Genomic DNA, 22,605 nt, shown 5'->3' with positions numbered 1-22,605 from the left:
TCACTTCTGCATGCAAAAAGACTTGAAATGTAAATAAGTGAAACATTAGTTTTGCATCACAATTACAAAAGTGTTACTGATACTTTCAGAGACAAATCCAAATGTCACTCTTGATTATAGCAAGCAACCTGGATGTCTGTTTATGAGGGCAGAATGTTCCGGTACCATTTACACTTATCATCCTGCTGATGTATGCAGATGAAAGATCAAAACTGATGAACAGGCTTAAAGGACTGGTTTTTTCTGTTTGTTTGGAGTGGAGCATCAAGCACGGCAAGGTACAGAAGTTAAAAGGACAGAGAGCATGAACAAAATAATTGCTAAGAAGATTTGTTGGGTGGTTTGGTTTTTATTTTCTTTGTTAAACAAAAAAGTGGAGATTCGAATCAGCCTTACAGTGGCAGAAGGGAATATGCACGGCGCACTGAACATGCTCCTCCAAACACTATCAGCTCATAACCTTTGTGAGTAGAAAGCCACGTTTCTCTGCCAGTCAGCCCCCAGATCCACAAAAAGCAGTGAACAAACCATCCTTATTAAGGCCTGGTCACTGAAATCAAGAAAAACACTCCTCTGATACAAAAAGAGAGAGGAATAAATTCACACGATGTCTATTTTACAAAGTGCCAGGGACCATTCATAGGCCCCAGAACTCTATTTTCTACGTTAAAAAGTTGTTGAAAAGGTTCATGGAACTGTTTAACCTGCGCTAATCACATCCTCCTGAACTATCCAAAGTGTGGTCCACAAGTTAACGCGGACCAGGGATCATTCCCATTGACAGCTTGTATGCAGCCATGCTATTTGAAGGTAGGAAGGCTTGAGAGCATGGGCAAAGACCAGTTCATGTTAGTCCAAAATGCTTAATGCACATGCATAAAGTAAGACTGCCTTGTTAAATGCTGGCACCCTCAACTTCTACTCATGTTCAGCACTTTTTAGAAGAGGCCAACATTTCAGAGGGCTGTGTCTTGGCTCACTAGTTTCATTACTTACAGTACGTAACATGCTGTTTTGCATCTATGTGTTGTGCAACTGCATTATGTCGGTAGTCAGGATGATCAATCTTTAATTTTTTTTAAAGCTAAATTAGCTATGCTTGTAAATTACATAGCTACACCGGAATATATTTGCTCATGATTCTGTCCCTATCAGACTGCAGTGAGGAAGGCTCAATAAGAAATGAAAGATTTCCTGAAGACTAGACACAGATGTGGGAGAGAATCTACAAATTAGTCCATCCTGGCTCCAAAAAGGAATAATGTGTTGTGTTCAAGTTGGTCTATCCTGAGAAGTCCCCTCCCTCTCTTCCCTCTCTTCCCAAACACCTCAGCAGTGTCTTCAAATGTTACATCAGCTATCAAACAGTGCACATCAGTAATTTTAGAATGGTGTGGAGCTTAATACACACTTGTGTTTGGATCCGTCTTAAAAACAAAACTATTGATTATGATCAGCATTGACAATGTTGAATGGAAATTTCTTTAGCTGATCAGTTACACTGAATTCCATTCTTCACTAGTAAGACATGCAAGTTCTTGCACCTATTGAGCCAGAAATACTCATTCTAATTCATTTATTTCCATGTGAAGCATATAGGAAGATTTAGAAACCAAATCAGATTTTGCATCATTCTGGAATCTAATTTTCTACTGATGGCTAACAATTTCAAAAGACACTGAAAACATATAAAAAGTCAACAATTTCAGTATGCCCGTATTAGGTGACTGCCCCTGCTTCCAGGTAAGTGAACTGAAAGGCAGATTGAAAAAAACCACCTCTGTTTAGGAATGCAACAGAAGACAATAGAAAAAAATATGAATTCTAGATCCTGGTCAGCTGTACCTGCTACAGCCAACATGCAAATTAGAATAACAGATAAGCTAAAAAGCAGGTCTGGCATCCCATGGAGGCTCTATTTGAAAGGTAATACGCTAACTGATGACTTTTGGTGTGGTTTGGGAAATGACTACCCAACCAAACCTGTAGGTAAGAAGCAGGTTTTAACTTTTTTTTTTTCTTTTAGACTACTCAGCTCCCTAACAATATGTACAGTTTATTTCAGTTTATTTCCACTACAGATAGTATTGTGCTTATTAAGGCACTGAATAGAAACAAGCCTTCTGTAAGAGGACTTGTAAACACAGTTACAAATACAAGCATAAATTACCAGTGAGTGCCATGGAGTATGTAACACACAGAGACATTCCACTTTAGTTACTCGTAGAAAAGTTACCCTGGCCTGTTGTGCAACTTTACTGACAAAGCAAGTTTGAATTCAGTCTTAAGTAAACCAGCATGCAAATCAATTTGTGCAGCTAGCCTATACAAGGGAGAACAGAAGTGAAAAGAGTAATTCTTGCTTCCTCACAGCAGAAGCTAACCAAGTGAGATCTGAATGTTTATCTTGTGCTTGATCTAAAATGATAGATAAGAGTCTCACCTATTTGAATAAATTTTCGATCAGGCGCCTCATGCTTCAAGGCCCTGGCCTAGGCAAATAACTTAAGCATATTAATTCAACAAACAAAATGCATAGCTGCTTCACTAAATTGGGTGTAAAATAATAGGTGAACGTCATATTCTGACCTTAGATGAAAACATTTAATATCAAGAAGAAAGTACTGTAGCAAGCCTGACAATGAATCACATTCTTCTCTGCAATGTTTTTACAGCAGTACTCCAGACCAAATGTAAATTATCTTGATTGACCAGCCTTCATTTTCATTGATGAACTCCTGACAGACTACCAGATCATATTCTTATGAAACCCTTTCCCCAGTTAAAAATATCTTTTCTTACTATATTTATTTTTTCAGATTTTCTTCCCTACAGCAAGATGGCAAACCATTTGTTTGGATATTGGGTTGGTCATTCCGAAAAAGATCCTGGCCATCCAACTGCTACTAATGCTCTACATATACCTTTATTCCTTCCTGTTGACAGAACAGTTGAAGTGCACTTCCATTGTTTTCAGGGAAGGTGGTTATATGAAGATTAAATGCCGGCGACCTTCGTTCTCTCTCCTGAGGAAAGATTTTGTTTAAAAACAACACGCATGATTATATGTAAACATTTGTTTCCCACCTTTACAACACATACTTGTACATTAAAAAGTCAGATTCCTATTCACATTCCAAATATATGGTATTTCCTCCTACTTTCACCATACTTGAAGGATTTTGGCTTTAGCTAAGCACAAAAATGGTGTTAGCTTCCAAGTGGTTCCATGCACACGCAGTTTCTGCAAAGTTAACCAACATTCCTCAGATGCAGGAACCCTTGCACGCTGGCCAAATAACTGACTGGAGCCCTAAAAAACTCTGCAGTTTTTTATGTTGGTTATAACCTTATTTAACTATTGCTTTCTTTCATGGAACAAAGAACAACTTAGGAAGAAGAAACTGCAGAAAAAAATTCAAACTCCATCATGAAATAATATTATCACTGAAGATTTTCTCAATAAAATTAAAGCTGTGTATCTGCTCCCTGTTTATTCTACAGTTAACCTTTCTGTTAGAGCATGTAAAATCCCCAATCCTATTCACTGCACAACCCAAGATGTCAGAATATGTTGAAAGGCAGCACTACTCTACACTTAGGATGTTCTTTGTGCCAAAACTAAAAATGATACATCTAAAACTACAGTATTTCTAAAACTTATCCATCTACTTGACTTTCATGTGTTTCTTCAAAATACCAACCTATTATTTCTTCAGAAGGCAGAAATAGGGTAAAACAATAAATAAGCAATTTTACTGAAATTAAATTTTAACGTGCTTGTGAAAATGACTGGATTGAAGGGTCTGGGCAGCCAAGGTGCCGGTCTTACTGTGAATTCTCTATGGCCATGGGAACACGAGTGAGGAAAATCAGATTTCCTCTCCATATTACAAGAGGAGGCACTGACAACAAGAGCTTCAGTTTCTGACAGTATAATGAAAGAGAGCTACCGCAAATATTTTAGTTCCTATGACCATCCATGCATTGCCCAATTTCCTAACTCAGGTGCTTTAATTGATATGGCAAGCAGGCTGCATGCATTCACTTAAGCAAGTTACAAAGCATGGCAACTCTTGTTCATTAACTAGCTTAAACCTAATTTGAAACTACAACGTAGAGGGAAAAAATCTTTGTACTCTGCACAATTTTCCCCCTCATAGGCTCTATTTTAAATAATTTTTGCATTAACAGCCTAATTTTGAAATGGGCTTAAATGACCTAGCTGTTGTAATCCAACACCAGAAGCTTAATTCTTGTCCAAATTCAGTTACCATTTTAGATTTTTTAAAAAATTATTTCATTGCATTAAACTCACCTGAATTTGCTTGCATTAAATGATAGACAAATGTTTATGTTTTCTACTCTAGCCTAATTTTCATCCGAAATAATTTAATTGCTCTCAAAAAAATACTGTCATGATTACCAGAAGCATTCATCATTTTGCTAAAGCATTCACATTGTTAGTCACATTTGTGTCTAAATGCTTGCCTACTAAGGAAAACAATCTTTTCTTGCAGTCACACAAAAATACTTCCATTGTTATTCTGCGAAACAAGTCCTTAAAGATTTGGCACATGACAAAACAAAACACATCACACTGAGCTATTTTTCATGTGATTTCTAGTATGACTGCCAACTCAAATGCTAAATTGTTCAGTATTTTACTTTACAGTTGCTTAATAAAATATAAAGATATATATTAGAAAGCATTTTTATTTTCCCAAACATCTACTGAAATTCTAATATCCTACATTCATAATTTTGAATATAATGGGCTATGACATCAAAATGTATGGTTGATAAAGTAAAGGTTTAAAAAAAGATTAAGAAATGTCAAAGACAAAAAGCAGAACATCCACGTAACAGGAAGACATGACATTTTCATCTCTATCAGAGAAGTTACACATGCCAAGATTTTTGGTGAAACGTGCTGGGTGATGAAAACTATGGAGGAGTGACAATGACAGGTTTCTTGGAGAGTTTATTCTAAATGGTGTTAAGAATGCTGATGATCTTTGAAACTGAACAATGTGTTATCAGGCAATACAACCGTGTGACAACTGTGCATCACACACAAGTAGTTTAGTGTTATTAAATTCAACATGGGCCCCATTTACGAGGTGATGAGAACCATCGCCTTCTACTGTAATCACATGCTACATGTTCAAATAATTTCACTGTTATTTCATTTATGCAAAGTATTGAATTTGTTTGCTATGGGCAACATACTACTTCCACATACAGAAGTTGTACTCGCGCTTCACCACTTTGACATTCTCAGAGGGTTTTGTTTCCTTTTTTCATTGACTGATGCCAATTATTTCCAGTCCATGACCATGTTACACAATCAGAAAATGGATTTCAGGTAAGAGAAATTCTTTCAAAGCTGCTATCAAAATGTGTTCTTTTAAGATCATTTTACTTCATATTAATGTTGTCAATCTTAATGTAATTAAAAGCAATTATACATTAAAGTGATGGATGTGTCAGATCTTTAGATTTCACTGCATGCAAGACGTGAGAAGGTGTGTTAATTTAAACAATGTCAACCAAGGCTGTACTATACATACCAAGTGATTTTACATGCAGGAAAAGAGCAGTTATGGAAATGAAACAAATAAAAAAGGCAAAATATTGCAAAACAAAATATTTTATTAGATGAAAAACAAACTATATGCAATATATATTAGCTATATTACATCTTTATAAACATTAGTGAGCACTCTCTCCAAAACATATTAAGGCAGTGGTATCAATTTCATTATCCCAAGATACAACATTTAAAAAATAGATACCTAAGTGATTTCCCTTAAACATGCACCAGACATCAGTAATCTTTACAGGAATTTCAGCTTGGGTTCAAACATAATTTCTGCTCCATTTGAGAGTTTGCAACAGAGAGAATCTCTTACTTCAAGCTCTAGCACTCTGAATTCTAACAGCTCATTCTGGTCTTTTGCATCTTGCATCTCGTTCTTCAGCTGGTGTTCTTCTTGTTCCATTCTGTAAATCTGTAAGACAAACACAACATCATAACACCCCGTAAGCAATAGAAAAGGTACTGTACAGAGTTACAGGCCAGGGGTTTAGACAAAGCTGTTAATTATTTCACTTTCTCATTAGAAGTTGGGCCGTGTCTTAGAAATAAAGAAGGAACATCACATCAGAAAATATTTGCGAGAACTGCCAGCAGAAAATGGTCAATGATCTCTTAGAATACTAATCTGGAAGTCAGTAGTACGAAAAGTTATATGAATATTACATCTAAATAAGTTAAGCAGTACAGGCTTCCTTTTAAAATCAAGTGAATGAAACTGGATTACATTAACATTTGGGTAGACTGTTCTCATTGTCTTTGCATAACTAGACATCTACTCTTTATGGTATATGAAAGACAATAATGGAGGGGGTTTAGTGCCTCCTTTTTAATTTTCTAGATTTGTGCTTTGGGGCACTAACAATGACAGAAATTCATTATGCCAACTAATGTAAAGTAAATACTACTAAATAGAAGTGTAACATCTGGCATAATGTACTATAACTCTTATAATACCCATGTAAGTGTCTGAATAAATTAAGTCTGGCTGTAGCTACTTTTAGTCATGAATTTTTCTTTGGTTGTCTTATTCCTACTATATTAATATTGAGCTACTAATTAACAAAAATAATTCTTTGACTTCCTGGGTACTAGCTAACTTTCCCTCCAATATCAGTGAAGAACAATGAGGATGCTCAGCTCTGAGTATCTCAGACAGTAAATGATACAATAGTCTTAAATCAATCAGTATTACTTAATGTGTGGGAAAACTGTAAAAAAAAGGAAGGCTGAAGGGAGAAGGCAATTTTATTAGTGATCATGACAATAATAATCTTTGTGTAACTGTTTGGCAAAATACAAGATTCCACATTATGCTTAATATTTTAGTATTTTGTTGGACACTAGAAACATCAGCCAGCTTGGGTTCTACTGTTGGCTATACAACATGTAATTCCACAATAAAGAGCAGCTTCCATTCCCAAAGAGTACAAAAGCATATTGGTACTTTAATCAGAGACTTTCATCAGAATTTCTGTTTCTGGAGAGAAATAAAGTAAGCAATTTTCATGTTGATGTTCCAGTACTTAGTACGTTCATTTCCTTTTACCATTCCTTTTATGATAAAGGACAGCAATTGTGAAAATATTCCCAGATTCTAAACACGTACCTTCTCTAGCAACGCCTGATTTGTTCTGATTAACAGCTGCTTTTCTTCTACCCATTTTGAATCCTATGAGGAAGAGGATTAAAAACATCAAAATCATATACATTTTGACAAATGAATAACCACAATAATTAGAAGGTTTCAGACATCATTGTAAGTTCAAGTACAAAAAATGGTCACACATAAAAAAATAAAGCTATCATAAATATTTCCAGGATAACTAGCATTTTAAACTACAGAGAAAATAAAAGTTCCTTTGTTTTCCTGAAGCTGAGTCTCTTGTTTCCTAATATGTTCCAGCTAAGCATACACTTTAAAATCTTTACATATAACAATTGTGGGTGAACGCAGTTATATTTTATGTCATTTTAAAAACATTTATTCACTCAGCTTAACTCAAAACTATTTCTTTCCATTGCAAAGAGTTGGGAACTTTCTTGCAAAATCATCCCATTTTGAGTGTTGTAATGCAAATCCCAATGGAGAAAGGTAAGAAAAACATTTAATTACCCCAAATGACTGAAAATAAGCTTCAGTGGTATGCCGTTGATTGCCCTCTGCTAAAAGTGTGAGAATCAGGCCAATACACAGTGTTTGTGATAAGAAATTCAAGGCTATGGAGGAAGGGAAGGGATATAAGATATTCTATACTCCATTTGAAAACTGTATTTCCATTTGATCACTTGTTCCAAAGCTGATCTTTCCTTTTAGGTTTTTCCATGGCTTCAAAAGGCTTCATCCAATATCCCTTTAAAGACCCAAGTTACAAAAACTCACTCCAGCCATAGCTGGACATTCTGGTTTAATGGGTTTTAACAGCCAAATTCGCTCTGTTCTCCCTCTAGAGAAAAGTATTTACATAACCTAGCTCACACTGCTCTAATAAGTTTAATAAAACAATAGCCAACACTTAATATGCCATACTAACTATAGATCAAATTCTTTTCTAGGTAAAAAGGACAATTTATTTAACATCTAAATGTCTTTACTAAAGTATTAAGGCTGATTCTTTCTTTGTCAGCGAGGTATTTACACATTGATGCTGCACGAGAAATTAATGAAATCTGGATATCCCAGCCCATTAACTAGCCTTGAAATGTCAACCAAAAAAATCTAAAACATTATGATATAATATTTACTCCAATTAGCATTTTTTAAAAAAGTTTAAAGTTAGTTTTTCTACCTACAGTCCACTATAGTTTCATATTCTACTGTTCTCTCTCCTTTTCCCACTCATATACAAGAATGTGCAAGTGCACTTTAACTTTCATGCAGTAAACAAGCTCTTCAGGGTTATGACGTTAAAAGTATCATACTAAGAATAATATACTAAAATGAGTACTGAAAAGGCATGACATTTGTCAAGAATTTTTGAAAGAAATATTGAAAATAAAATCCAATGTCTAGTTTAACATTTAACTAGCATTTTACTAAGGTCAAGGAATGAACAAGGAGTTGCGCTCACAGACTTAGGGTGGACAGCCCAATGCATGCATATGGTAAAAGGCAGGTTCAACAGTTACATCAGACCTGCAGGTTCAACTACTCCAGTTGACACAAGTAGAAAAAATTGATTAATTTGCCCTATTGACAATTAACTTTGTGTCTTTCTTGATGAAGTTAGTTCAGTTCAACTTTCTGAGAAAACCTTAACTTCAATGGGACTGTATTTATGTACACACCAGGTCACACTGAGAGAGCTGAGCGTTAAAAAAAAAAAAAATCCATCTGGCACATTACACACTCCAATATTTTGAGATTTATTATTTACCACTATTAATATTTTATAAGAATTTCTTCCCTTAATATAATGTTTCTTATGCATGCACCTCAATGTACCTTGCAAAAATGGATTATTAGTCTTATTTTACATCTAAGGGAATTCTGACAGATTGAGCTGATCGAGATATTAACATGAGCCATTGACACTTACTTTGAAATTACACGAGTAGTTATAAGCCAAGCTTCAAATAATTTTTTAACAATAAGATTCTAATCTCCTGCTCTGAATTTGACTTCAGGAAAATTGTGAAGGTCTTTGCTGCTTCTGTTCCCTAAAGCTGTAAGTAAGACTAAAAGTTCCTGGGATAATGCACTAGGATCTTTTGATTCACTGTTTCCTTTTCAAAAGTACTTTAGGGACTGGTTCCCCGAATGAACATTTCACAAGCATTATTATATCATCATCACTACCATGACCACCTACATGACAAAGTAATAATAATAAAATAAAAAAATCACATAGTGCACAAAGAAGTCAGTTTATCATCGCAACCATTTATTTTGTTGAATGTAAATACTAACAGGTCAGGAGAACTGAGCAGGTGCTAGAACTCCCAGGAAGACGCTGTCACCAATTCTGTGGAAAGCTAATGCTCAGCGTACAAACTAGCCCACTAGAGACAATATCATATTGCTCCTTGTCACGTCCCTGTTGGCCTTCTCAGGATTACGAAGAGATACAAGGTTGAAAATGTGGTTATGAATCTCATAAAGTAATAACTAATTAAATTCTAACTTCCAGGCATATCTTTTTGATGTACCATTCTGGAAGCAAAATCACAGAAGTACTTTCTTACATGGGTATCCATGTTCACTTATTTACATACACAGCACTTACATTTTACACTGTAATAGTCAACTATTTTGTTAATGTTTTCAATTACACGGCAATTTGCCCACAACACCTTTATCATCAACACACTAAAATGTCAGCAGTAGATCCTCGAGAGGTCTTCAGTCCCATTTATTTTTCCAAAAGCTCAGTGAGCCATCATTTTTAGATTGATAACATATTCTCTATTTTTAGTAATATTTTATTTACATGGAATTTACTAAGCAAATTGCAGTTTGTGTGGAAGCTAGCATAAACAATTTTTATCCTTAACTTGAATATGGTCCCAAAACCTTTGTATTTATACAGAATCTTACAGAAAGTTTTTTCTTACAAAGAATAAACCATAGAAATACTAATACCATTAACTTGGCATTATTCGTAGGTTGCTTTTATTCAATGCTACAGGATCATTAGTCTTTGAAATGTATACCTATAGATACCTATATCTTATTTTATTACCATATGCTACCTGCAATTTTAAAATTGTTATTTCAAACAACAAAGCGTAAAATAACTTCTCCCCAACTTTCTCAGTGCGTTCTAGCAGTTATGCAACTGAGCATCTTTTAAATGCACTCTCATAATCTTTAATCAGTCTTCAGATCCTAGACTTTACTAAATATGCATCAGTAGCCACATCTTTGTCAAGTATTTACAAGATATACTGAAACATAAGGCCTAATTTTACCATGTGTGATGGTATGGGAATTTGAAAGCAGTTGGGTCCTCTACGAATTTAAGCTCCAGAGAGTAACACCGCAAGTGGCTTCCATTAACCAGGCACACCAAGTGGTTCATTTTTCTAGCTGAAGTGTGTGTGGAAGTGATTTGGGTTTTGACTTTTTCTATGCTACACACCAAAAATATTCTCCAGATAGAATATAGAATATTAATTTTATTGGAATTTATAACAAATATAAACAAAACGGAAAACAGGAGAAAAGCCTGCACCAAATGACAATGGGAACAGAATTTACAATGCACATACATGCAGTTATTTCAGTCTTATGCTTTAGCGTATTATGTGTTAGAAAATGAATCTTTAATGGCATTTTCTTAGCCTACATAATACTGTCCTTTATTTAAGTAATCTATTGCTGGAGTAGCAATTAAGCTGCATCAGTCACACTAACACACCAGCAAGCAATGAAGATGGCAAGGGCACCACTGCATGCAAGGGAGAAAATGATGTCGTAGAGGACATTAAGAGAGCCTTTTACCTGTCCTTTCTCAATTAGAGCTTTCTCCAGGTCCTCAATTTTTGCCTGACACCTGAGAAGATCAGCCTGCAGTTGTTCACGAGTCTGGGGGAAAAAAGGATTAAAAAGTGTGTGTATATGCACATCCAGGTAGACAGGTAGATTTAATCACACACAGAATCAAAGTAAAGATACTTTCTACCCACTTATGGGCTGTCTAGTCAGCTTTTAATGCTTTTCATTAAAATAATGGCTTTTGTGTTTATGTTACAAAATATTTAAAGCCATCGGTTTAACAGCATTTTTCCTTCCTAGCCTAAAAAGATGTTATCATCACATATTCAGTGACAAAGCTCTTCCCAGGGAAAAAAAAAAAAGAAGTTAGGAACTGAAAGAGCTCTAAGAAGCTATTCATAAGCTTTAGTAATTCAAGGCAATTGGGAAAAAAGGGGCAAGAGAGAAAGAGAATTGCAATAAGCACTGAAAAAGGCCTATAGGTAAATAAAATATATTGACCCAAAACAGTTTATATATCAAATAAACAGCACACGCCAATCAGTTTTCCTCATTCTACATGATTATTACACTAACTGTTACACTACAGTAGGTATTACCTCCTGAGTCCAGTGATGCCCTAAAAAGGACTGAATCATACAAGGTACTAAACAAAAAGGATATAAACCAAAGGATATCTCTGGAGACCTTCAGTCACTGAGGCTCCTTGAGCTACTGCAAGTACTTTTTCCATCCTACTTCAGGTACTCTTTCATCCAAGCAATTCAAAAATTCCCACAAGGATTTCCTTCTGCATCTTTGGGTCCTTGTTGTTTACCTTAAGCCTCATCTAAAAGTAATAGGAAATGTTCATCCCACCAGAACATTGGGCCCTACAAAACTAACCATGCAAAAAGCTACCTTCTGACTCACTCAAAAGATGGATTTGCATGGATGTGACAAAAGAATCCAAAATTTCATTAAAAAGAAAGAGCAACAATTCCAAAGTGTACTAGAGGGACAGTTTGCAAATGCCTGCAAAATAAAATTTAAAAAAGCTATTACAAAAATATTCATACCAGGGTCTCCCTTCCCATGAAGGCAAAGGAAATGTATAATGGTCTCTCATAACTGTCAAATACATGAGTGCCTCTGAAATCTTACTTTAATAGTAGATGTAATTATGCTCCCCGCCCCAATTCTAGCTTGCAAAATGATCTCCAAAGTCCTTATTGCTTTCCTTGGCTAAGTGTCCTACTTAAAAAGAGTGTCAAATGTGACTAGGTTTTTGTAAGATGCTGAGAACTCTAACAAATAAAGCCATAGAGCAACAATTCTATTATTATAAGAACTGTATTTCACAGGAAAAAAAAAAAAGTTAAGGTTGGTTGAGAGCCACTTCAAAGAACCTTGGAAAAAAAACCCAAAACAAAACATGACACATTTTAAAGTAAACCCTGAATCTTCTAAGTACTGGCTCTGAGGATAACAGACTAACTTTTTGAGCTGTAAATAACTCCAGATAATGTCAAGCAGTCTACATTCTTCTGTAACTTTTATCTGGAAAGCTTTGCTTATTAACACACAGAAATTCTGCTCCCACAAGCATGCTGTTTATATACCTGAGAATATTCAGTAAGTGGATTTTAAAATGCTTGCCGGAGAAAATTACCTGGACAAAATAGTGCACGTGTATGCCTAATAACCATCAGCAATCTAGCAATATAGAATTTTGTGAATATTTTATTAATTGTTATAAGCAGTGGAACCATTAAGCTAGTGGCAGCTCCTACCTTTGGGATAAATTGAGTCCATCCCCACCAGTAATTTTTAAACCACATTAAAATCTTTGTCTTTCTGCATTATTAGCAACATGTTTCAGTGGCACCATACAATGAAGGCCACATGTAGCAAGGCCAGTGGCACCATACAACGAAGGCCACATGTAGCAAGGCAGTAATACGTAATAATTCACAATATTTAACACGTTTTTCCATTTTTGGGATTTGGGGGTTTTTTTGGGGGGGGCGGGAAGTAGGTCAGGGGTTTTTTTAATGCTTAACCACTTTTTAGAATCACAGTGTCATTGAGGTCGGAAGGGATCTCCTGTCCAACTCCTGTGCTCAAAGCAGGGGGAGCACCTAGAAAAGGTTGCTCAAGACCTTGTCCAGTGCGGTTCTGAATATCTCCAGGGATGAAGACTCCACAACCTCTCTGGGAAACCTGTTTCAATGTTTGACTGCCCTCAGAGGAAGAAGGGTTTTTCTTATGTTTAAATGGTATTTCTTGTATTTGAATTTGTGCCTGTTGCATCTTGTCCTTTCACCGGTTCCCACTGAGAAGAGTCTGGTTCCATCTTCTTTACTCCCTCCATCAGGTATTTACACAAATTGATAAGATACCCATGAGCCTTCTCTTATCCAGACTGAACAGTCCCAGCTCTCTCAGCCTCTCCTTGTGTATCAGGTTCTCCAAGCCCTTAATCATCTTCATGGCGCTTTGCTGGACTCTGTCCCATATGTCCATGTTTTTCTTGTACTGGAGGAGCCCAGACGTGGACCCAGCACTCCAGATGCAGCCTCATCAATGCTGAGTAGAGAGGAAGGATCACCTCCATTGGTCTGCTGGGGACTTTCTTCCTAATGCAGCCCAGGAGGGGCTTCTTTGCTGCAAGGGCACATTGCTGGCAAGCCAGCTCCAAGTCTGTACTGGTACACGGAGTTACTCTTCCCCACATGCAGGACTTATCCTTCCCTTTGTTGAATTTAATGAGATTCCTCTTTACGCATTTCTTCAGGCAGTCGAATGGTCCCTCCGAATGGCAGCACAATCATCTCACGTATGAACCACTCCTCTCAATTTTGCATCGTCTGCAAACTTGCTGCAGGTGCACTCTGTTCATTCATCGAGGTCATTAAGGAAGAGGTTAAATAGTACTGGACACAGTATCAACCCCTGCAGTACATCACTGGTGACACACCTCCAGCTGAACTTTCTGCCACTGATCACAACCCTTTAAGCCATTTCAGCCAATTTTCAGTCCACCTCACTGTCCACTTGTCTAGTCTGTGCTTCAGTTTGTCTACAAGAATCTTACAGGGGAGAGTGTCAAAAGACTTACTAAAGTAAAGATAAACAACATCCACTGCTCTCAACTCATCTGCCAAGCTAGTCATCTCATCATAGAAGGCTATCAAGCTGGTTAAGCATGATTTCCCTTTCGTAGATCCATGCTGATCACTCCCAGTCACCTTGTCTTTCAGACATTTGGAAACGGTTTCCATGATTATTTGCTCCATCCCTTTCCTAGGGACTGAGGTGAGAATGACTAGCTTTCAGTTCCCCAGATCCTCCTTCTTGTCTTTCTTGAAGACAAGAGTGACATTTGCTCAGGAACCTCCCGCAATTGCCATGACCCTTCAAAGATAATTGAGAGTGGCCTTGCAATGACATCAGTCAACTATCTCAGTAATCTACAGGTTCAAGCTGCACTTGATGCAGAATGAAGGACACGAGGTGAAGATGATGAAGTTTCCAGCCCTATGGCTATTGCTTGCCCATTTGGATGTTACATGTTCTTTGGTCATTGATCACAATAGTCATTCAAGTAGAGGGTGACTTGTAAATACACTGAATTTCTAGACATGCCCCTATCTGCAAGGAGTTGGGATAAAGTAGAAGAAATTTTGCCTCTAGTTAACTCAGCTCTTTTTTGATGCCACTGCTGTTCAGTTAATAGATCTGGGGACTGAGTCAGAGCTCACCAATTCATTACGAAGTGATTTCTCTCCTCCCCGGTTTGGAAAAAACAGAAAGGAAGATGTTAGCATGACTTTTGCTGACCTCATCTCTGCACTAAATGGTTAAACACAGTGGTGGCAGAAGGGTAAATGAAAACAGAATACATACTCTCTCACACCTCAAATACCTATAGTACAGAGATTGCTGTGAGGATAAAGAAAAATTTATTTCAGGGTGAGTAAACAATCACACATGCTAACCTAATAGGAACAACAGTTAGCTATGTACTTTTTAATGTAAGAATACTCTTAAACTGACTTTTTTTCAAAACGAATTATGATTTCATATATTCGACAAAACACTTGGAAGAAAAAATTCTTTTGTCAGATTTGGGTCAGCTTTTTAATATACTCATATGATAAAAGTACCTAAGTACTTATAACAACCTATTCTCCAATTCACTTTAAATCCATCATGTTGCTATCCAAATTGCAGGTTCAATTGGGATATCATTCTCAATAAAACTGTCTTACTACTGAAATCTTTAATATATTATGCATGCTAGAATAAAGTATAACTATATCTTTGTTTTGATTGCACCAGATAAATCTAAATTGTCCTTTTACTGATAATATCCTCTAATCCTCAAAAACATTGCGCTTTGCATTTCACTGACCTGCAAAGATATCTCCTGCTATTCCAAGTTTTTTCAGCTTTTTCAATGATTTCAGAGTTAAAAGAAATTTCAGTTAAAAAATTACCCTTGCTTCTCTCTCTGCATCCAGGGTTCCACCAACTTGTTCTTGAAGCAATGCATAAGCTCTTTGCAAAGCTTGATACTCTCTTGTTAGCTGGCAGAACCTTAGTTCAGCTTCTTCTTTAGGTGTGCTCTTAATGAAGAGGGAAAAAAAGTGGTTTTGTATAAATATATACGATAATGGGTTTGTTTATATAGACAGATAGATTCACAAACATAACAAGCAACACAACTCACACTGAGTCTCAAAGTTTAATACAGGTTTAAAAAACTAAAACAAGTGGAAATGGAAGGAAGGATGACTTGAGGATGATGCAAAAATGCAGGGATCAGTAACTGTGTCTACCTTACAATTTCAGGACAGTATAAGTTACTATATAAGGCAGTAACGTATAGAAACTGGGAAGGAACTGACTGGGGAAAGATGAGAGGGAACAGTTCTATGCACCACTGTCTTCAGCAACTCCAGAGCCACAGGGGCTTCAGAAGGGGTTCATTCTATTCGTCATGCAGTCCATCACTGCCTCCTTACTCTTTTTCTCTACAATGCCAGGGTAAAGCATTTTACCAGCACAAGCACTCTAACACAGAAGTTATATTTCAAAAGCCATAAGAAGGTTTTTTAAATTTTTTTTTAACATGAAGTATTTTTAATGTCTTAATTTTCTTTGAATTTTGACCAACTGAAATCAACACTTTCAAGGTCTTTCCTATAATGCTGAGGGCAAGAAATGTCCTTCCCTTTAATTAATTTTTGCTCCAGGAACTCAAGCTCCAAGGAAAAGAGATTACATTACGGTATTATTAGATATTAAGCCTAGAAAAATAGGAAGCTTCTTGTGACTGAGCAGTATTAGGCACAAGTTAGTGAACAGGAAAGAAAGATGAAAAAGAGCATCTAATTCATACTTTGTCCTCAGCCCTGCAATCTTTTGAAGTAGGCCAGCTGCAGTGCATATCACAGAGCTGAAACAAAACTTGTTAGTGGGTATTTACTACCTATGATCATTTAAGCCTTAATGAATTGCAAAAGCCTCTCTGAGTATTGTAAGTACAGGAAGGAAATCCTGGTTGTATCAAAACAGTCGAATAACTTATAAGGTTGTCTAGTTACTTGTCTAGTAACTATTGACTTTTGGCAAAGCAACGTGCCTATTAATTTTCTTTTGACTAATAAGAAAGGGTTTGAGAAAAACAAGTTTATTTCTCAGCCCAATATCTGCATATCTGCCAAATCTGTCAGGCAGAATATTATCTTATTAATTCTATTGCAATGACTGTGGATGTATTACTGGACTTGAAACAAAACAAAGCAATTCTCTGCCAAATCTTTCATAGTTTCTGTGGCAGAAGAGGTGAAAAAAATGTTTGCATTCATACTCCATGTCAAATCACCTACTACTTACATCTTCCAAATCTTCTTCTGGCGTTGCTGGTGTCCTGTCTGTTTTATCTGTGTTATATGAAGTTACAGATGATGTTTCTGAATCAACAGATTCTTCATCAAATCCAAAAAATGTCTCCACAACATGCCTCTGAAAAGTTAGTTTTTCTTAGTTACTAGCAAAACAGTTGGAAAACCCCAGTGACCCAGGAAGCAGTTGCCAAGGTCTTCTCTGACCATTATTTTAGTATTTAAGGAAGAAAAAAGGTTCCTTTGTAAACCCTTGTCCTCTGATTAATTTAGCTACTTTTCAACATCATTTGTATAAGAACATCCAAGAACTGAACTGCACACAGCACTGGGTAATTGCCAATAGAATAATGCTTTAGCAAAACTATAAAAGCTAATTACCAAAATCATACAGATCCTACAAGATTTACAGTAGAGGAATCCAATATCTATTCAGAAGAAAGTAACTCGGTACGATGTAACATATAAGATGTAGAACCAAAAGGGAAAAAATACTCTGAAGAACAATGTGGAAAAAATTTTGTCATTCATACTAATTTTAAAAAAGAAAAAAAAAGATTGATTTATAATATCTATTTTGCAAAATCCTACTTAAAAGTATAAATTGCTGCTTTCCATTTATTTTTCCAATACCATAATTCTCAATTTTTTCAAAAGTTCGCTCCAATATTATGACTAACCAAAAAAACTGGGAAAAACAGCATTTCAATGCAGATTTTAAAAATTTTACACAATGTAATCAATTAAATGCATGCTTACAGAAAACTAGAGAAAATGAGTAGCCAATGGAAATAAATAGTACTACGTTCATTGTGAAAAATGTGATGTTTTATATAAAACATCACAACTGCAATAATTCTTTTACCATTTTAAGAGCCCCCTTTCCATCAGTTTCCTAACATATGCTCAGAAAGCAGCAAATTTCCGCAGAAAATTCTGCTGCTACAAAAATTCTGCTGCTACAAAAAAAAAAAGTTGCTTAAACATTTAACTAGAAAAAGTTTTTCAAGTATTTTCCCTTCCAAAATAACAATAACAAAAATTAATGGTTATTAATCAACAGAAAGCCTAACTTTTTACACCATACAAGTGTTCTAATAACCCAAACACAAACTCAGAGAAGCAGGAAAATTAAGAAAAGAAAAAAAAAGGTGTTGCTGGAAAAATGGAGTCAGGTTATGAAGCATTCTAGACAGGGAGGCTAGTGGAGAGAGGTGACTCTAAGAAGATGAAGAAAAATCTGTCTATTTGTCTCCATTTTTTTTTGCACTGCTTGATGCTGAATCACAGATCCTGATGTCACAGTTTGGTTTTTTGTTTTAAAATGCATGTGAGGAGATAAAAGCTCTGTTCATTAGAAAAGCCTAAAGAATGAAAAAAATTATCAGTTGTTATTAATTCAGAACATCAGACATCTTACAACTCAGCAAAGCCAAACTGGCTAAGTGAATGGAATTGGGAGTTATCAGTTTCATTCAAGATATTGAAAGGGTTTATTTTGTCTATAATGCCCTATCTCATGATGAATTCCAAAGGTTTACCTTTCACTGCAGTCTTCTAGACTTATCTAACTTTATACATTCTTCCAGTATGTCTACAAAGTACTGTCTTCACTTTCTCACAAAGGCCCATAATGATTAATATATTCTTTTGGCTCAGCACAGCTGCCATCAACAGCCAAAATTCTCTATCCTGAATTAAGTGGTACCATAAAATCCAGCTCGTAGGTGTGACTTGATGCCTGCATGCATGACACCATGCACTCCATTTACAGCCTGCAGCCCTGGTTACCAAGGTCCACCAGGTCTCAATCTCATCGCTCAGCAGCTAAACAACTCCATCATAGTTTCACAGTACAGCTAATCCCACTCAAACTACCAAAGACAGCTTCAAGACCCTGTTCCGAACCACTTAATTGCTTCACTTAAGACGAGCCCTTCAAAAAAAAAATTAAAAAATCATTCAGACTGCATTTTTAAATTAACTGGTTCTACTAAAATCTCCTTCTGCAAGGATGTTTATGCACTCAAAAGAAGCTCCCCAAAAGCCACATCTTTTCCAAATACACTATGGTTACCCTTATCCATACAGATAAATATGATGCAGCACAGAAGGCAAAGAGCTTTTGGACAACCTTCCTTTTGCAAGCTACTAGACCCCTAGACTTGCTACTTAGTATATTCACAAGTAAAGAAAAGGAGTGCAGTTATAGTACTAAAACCTGTGTCTGTAAAGACACATTACGCAGTTAAGGAAGCACTGTGATCCTTAGAGAGCTATCTCTAAGGCACTTAAGACAAACACTTCCCTGGGATAATTTAATTCTTTCCTCCAGCATTCACATGCTACACCAGTTTGTTCACCGTTCTGTCCTACTCAACACAACAAAGGAAATGAGGAACTGGTTTAAGCTCTATTCTAGAAATATAAAGACTTATCCAGAAGCCAATGTGTTCTCTCACACTCAAATTACAAACATTTCAGACTCCTCTCTCATAAGTTTACCACAAAAAATGAGGTGTAATTAGTCCTTGGGACATGGCCCAACCAGCATTTCTCCCACACTGAATACTGGTTGCAGCCTACAATCATCCAACAGTAATGCTACAAGTAAATATTGGGAGTTGAAAACAGGACTAAACAAATGGTGCTACCCTCAAGTTGTAAGGAAGGCTAGAAGACAAACAAACAGAGATAAGGTATTTAACCACTGTATATTAATCACATGTGTATGAATTTCTTCATGACACAATTACAAAATAGCTGGTTTTATTGTTGATCATTTAGTATTTGAAGCAACTAGCTTCAAGAAGTGATTCACAGCAAAACCAGAACAAATTAACTGATAAGGGAACAGCTGTAGAGAAAAAAAAAAGAAAAAAAGACATCTGATTTTTACAAAGTTTGTTGATAAACACTATAATAAATAATAAGGCATAAATAAATACACTGACTCCCAGGGAGATTCCACGTATAGCTCAAAAGCTGAATCATAATGTTTTTTCAAAAGTATATACAAGCATGTACAATACTTACTGGATTTTCGCAACTATACACTATTTTCATTCAAGTTTTATTCAAACTTTTCTTAAAAATGGGAGCATTTTCAATTAACAACTTAAAGATTCTTTTATATTGATTTGTACATTTGTTACTTCTAAATCATAACTTCATAACTGAGAAAATAGTCATGTCAATTGCTGAAAACTTCTGGTTTCAATTCTAATTTCCACTGAATACTGCGATGCATTTAATAGCAAGTATTTTTCACGTGGATTTATATTGATGTTTTCACATAATTTTAAAGTAAAATTATGCATTAGGTCTTTATAACTCAAGTATCAACACTTCTACTGAAATATGATGCTCCGTAAACATCAAAGTTTAGAATGTTATAAATCAGTAGTGACACATAGATCATATTGTACGCAAATTTCAAGATACCCACATATTTTAATGGTTTGGATTAGGTATACTTACACATAAATTATCTGATTTCTCTGTTGCTAAAGTAGTTTCACTTTACATTTAAATATCTCATTTTCAAGTAATTAATCTAACATGATGAAAATGATCCAAGATTAATTTCCTTGTAATGCAATCAGATGAGCTAATCAGTAACTTCTTACCTTCATGCTTATATGTCATTTCTTGGCAGCCAGAAAAATACAGGCACACCAAAGTAAATTATCTGATTTCTCTGTTGCTAAAGTAGTTTCACTTTACATTTAAATATCTCATTTTCAAGTAATTAATCTAACATGATGAAAATGATCCAAGATTAATTTCCTTGTAATGCAATCAGATGAGCTAATCAGTAACTTCTTACCTTCATGCTTATATGTCATTTCTTGGCAGCCAGAAAAATACAGGCACACCAAAGCACAGAGGCAGATAAAAAAAGAAAAATATAAAACAAGAAACATGAACTCCATCACACCAGTGTGCAGGCTTTCCACTATCACAAATACAGTTTATTTACTAAAGTTTAAATAAAGAAACAAATCCGTAGAGACCTGCACTTTCCAAACAAACTGGGCAATTATGCCTTATTTTCAAATGCGTGACGCCATCAATCATGGAATCACTGTAACTCCATTCTACGTGTCAAAAATAAACAAAACCCCCAAAAGACTGTATCTGGAGTTTCTCCGTTATTTCACTACCAAAATTGGGGGGGGGGGGAAGAAAAAGAAAACAACACCTGGAAAAAAGCATGCTTTAAACAGCAAAAGAAGATTCACCTCCGGTACATCTTTTTCCTCACAAGCCCAATGGCATGTTAACATAAAAAAACCCCCAACAACCTCTATCAGCTCAGGCTGCTTCACTTCAGAGAAAACTATCCTACAGTACCTGACTATACAGAGTCCTTATATTACTCCTTTAAACACCCTGCAACCAGAGAGATTATAAAGCCCCACCCCACTACGCTGCTCCTTTCCTTGGGGAACCCAAGCCGGTTGCCAGCGCTGTTCTATGGACTCCTGTGCCCCTTGGTAATTAAAAGAGTGCTCAGATAAAGCTACACTAGCAACAGTAACCTCGTGCAGCTACAGAGCTCCAGAAATAACATAGACATCTAATTGTAAAAAAAAAATAAAATTAAATCCTTGGTATTTTCAAAAGCTTCTCAGCTGAACTAATGTTATTTAGACACAATCGGGCTATAAAGGCTACTGGACTAGCCTGACAGATCATTCACACAAGCTATCTTAAAGATGGAGAAAGGCATGCCATGGATTCTGTTCTAGCTAACAGGAATCACTGTGAGGAAAATACTCATATTAGAAAACAAACACGGACACTGTCCAGTCAGAGTACCTTGAAAATTAAGGAAGCTGGAGTATAAAAGTACCCATTTAGGAGAAGCTGCAACAGTAGATGAGTGTAAGTCTTCACCCTGTGCACCGAGTTCCTGTTTATTAGAACAAAAAAGGAACCTTCTAGTCTGAGCTTATCTGACCACTTTCATGAAACCTAATTCTCACCAGTTATTTCCTTTTTCACTTTGTCAAGGGAAGTGGGACAGCTGGAAAAAGATACAGCTCCAACAGCCAAACTTGGTAATTCAGTGTGTTAATGCTAATTTTACATTTAATAAATCTTCAAAAGCAAAGCCAAAGATTTACGTCAGTAATTTCTCCTTCTGAGTGGCTGGTTAGGACAGATACACCCATAATTTCTTCTACTATTATATATAGGTTACAATCTGTATGATATAAAAATCTTGCACAGATCATAGACAGAAATACACTTGCACTGTACATGTCTATATATAAAGCAACTCATCTTAGACTGCCTTTATAGTCCATGCAGAGAAATAGGCAATTTTAGGACAAAAATCATATGGTCTATTTAGATATCTACTTCCAGAGGAGAACAATCACCACTTAATGTTACCACTCTGTCCAGAGTGAGATGTCTATATCTCACCTCCATTAATGACATCTAACCAAGCACTGCAAATGTTTGGTTAGATGAATTCTACCATTTTCATCTGGATTCCTGAGACAGTGTCCTGGTTTTGGCTGGGATAGAGTTAATTTTCTTCCTAGTAGCTGGTACAGTGCTGTGGTTTGGATTTAGGATGAGAACAATGTTGATAACACACCGATGTTTTAGTTGTTGCTAGGTAGTGCTTACACTAGTCAAGGACTTTTCAGCTTCCCATGCTC

The 22,605-nt window shown here is 36.1% G+C and overlaps 1 protein-coding gene across 1 annotated transcript in view; it reads right to left on the bottom strand.

The window, feature by feature from the left end:
• JAKMIP1 (janus kinase and microtubule interacting protein 1) overlaps positions 1 to 22,605 on the bottom strand; it is a 110,738-nt gene that overhangs the window by 31,549 nt on the left and 56,584 nt on the right. The window contains exons 9-14 of the mRNA XM_019470632.1: positions 16,920 to 17,048; positions 15,518 to 15,646; positions 11,043 to 11,126; positions 7,209 to 7,271; positions 5,916 to 6,014; positions 2,925 to 3,026 (exon numbers count right to left, since the gene is read on the bottom strand). Of these exons, the coding sequence (XP_019326177.1) occupies positions 2,925 to 3,026; positions 5,916 to 6,014; positions 7,209 to 7,271; positions 11,043 to 11,126; positions 15,518 to 15,646; positions 16,920 to 17,048 (606 nt within the window). The remainder of the gene's footprint in view (positions 1 to 2,924; positions 3,027 to 5,915; positions 6,015 to 7,208; positions 7,272 to 11,042; positions 11,127 to 15,517; positions 15,647 to 16,919; positions 17,049 to 22,605) is intronic.

The sequence above is a fragment of the Aptenodytes forsteri genome, unplaced genomic scaffold, assembly GCF_000699145.1.
Source record: "Aptenodytes forsteri isolate BGI_AS27 unplaced genomic scaffold, ASM69914v1 Scaffold111, whole genome shotgun sequence".
NCBI lineage: Eukaryota > Metazoa > Chordata > Aves > Sphenisciformes > Spheniscidae > Aptenodytes > Aptenodytes forsteri.
The sequence above is the reverse complement of the archived record's forward strand: the minus strand, read 5'-3'. Positions and strand labels throughout refer to the sequence as shown.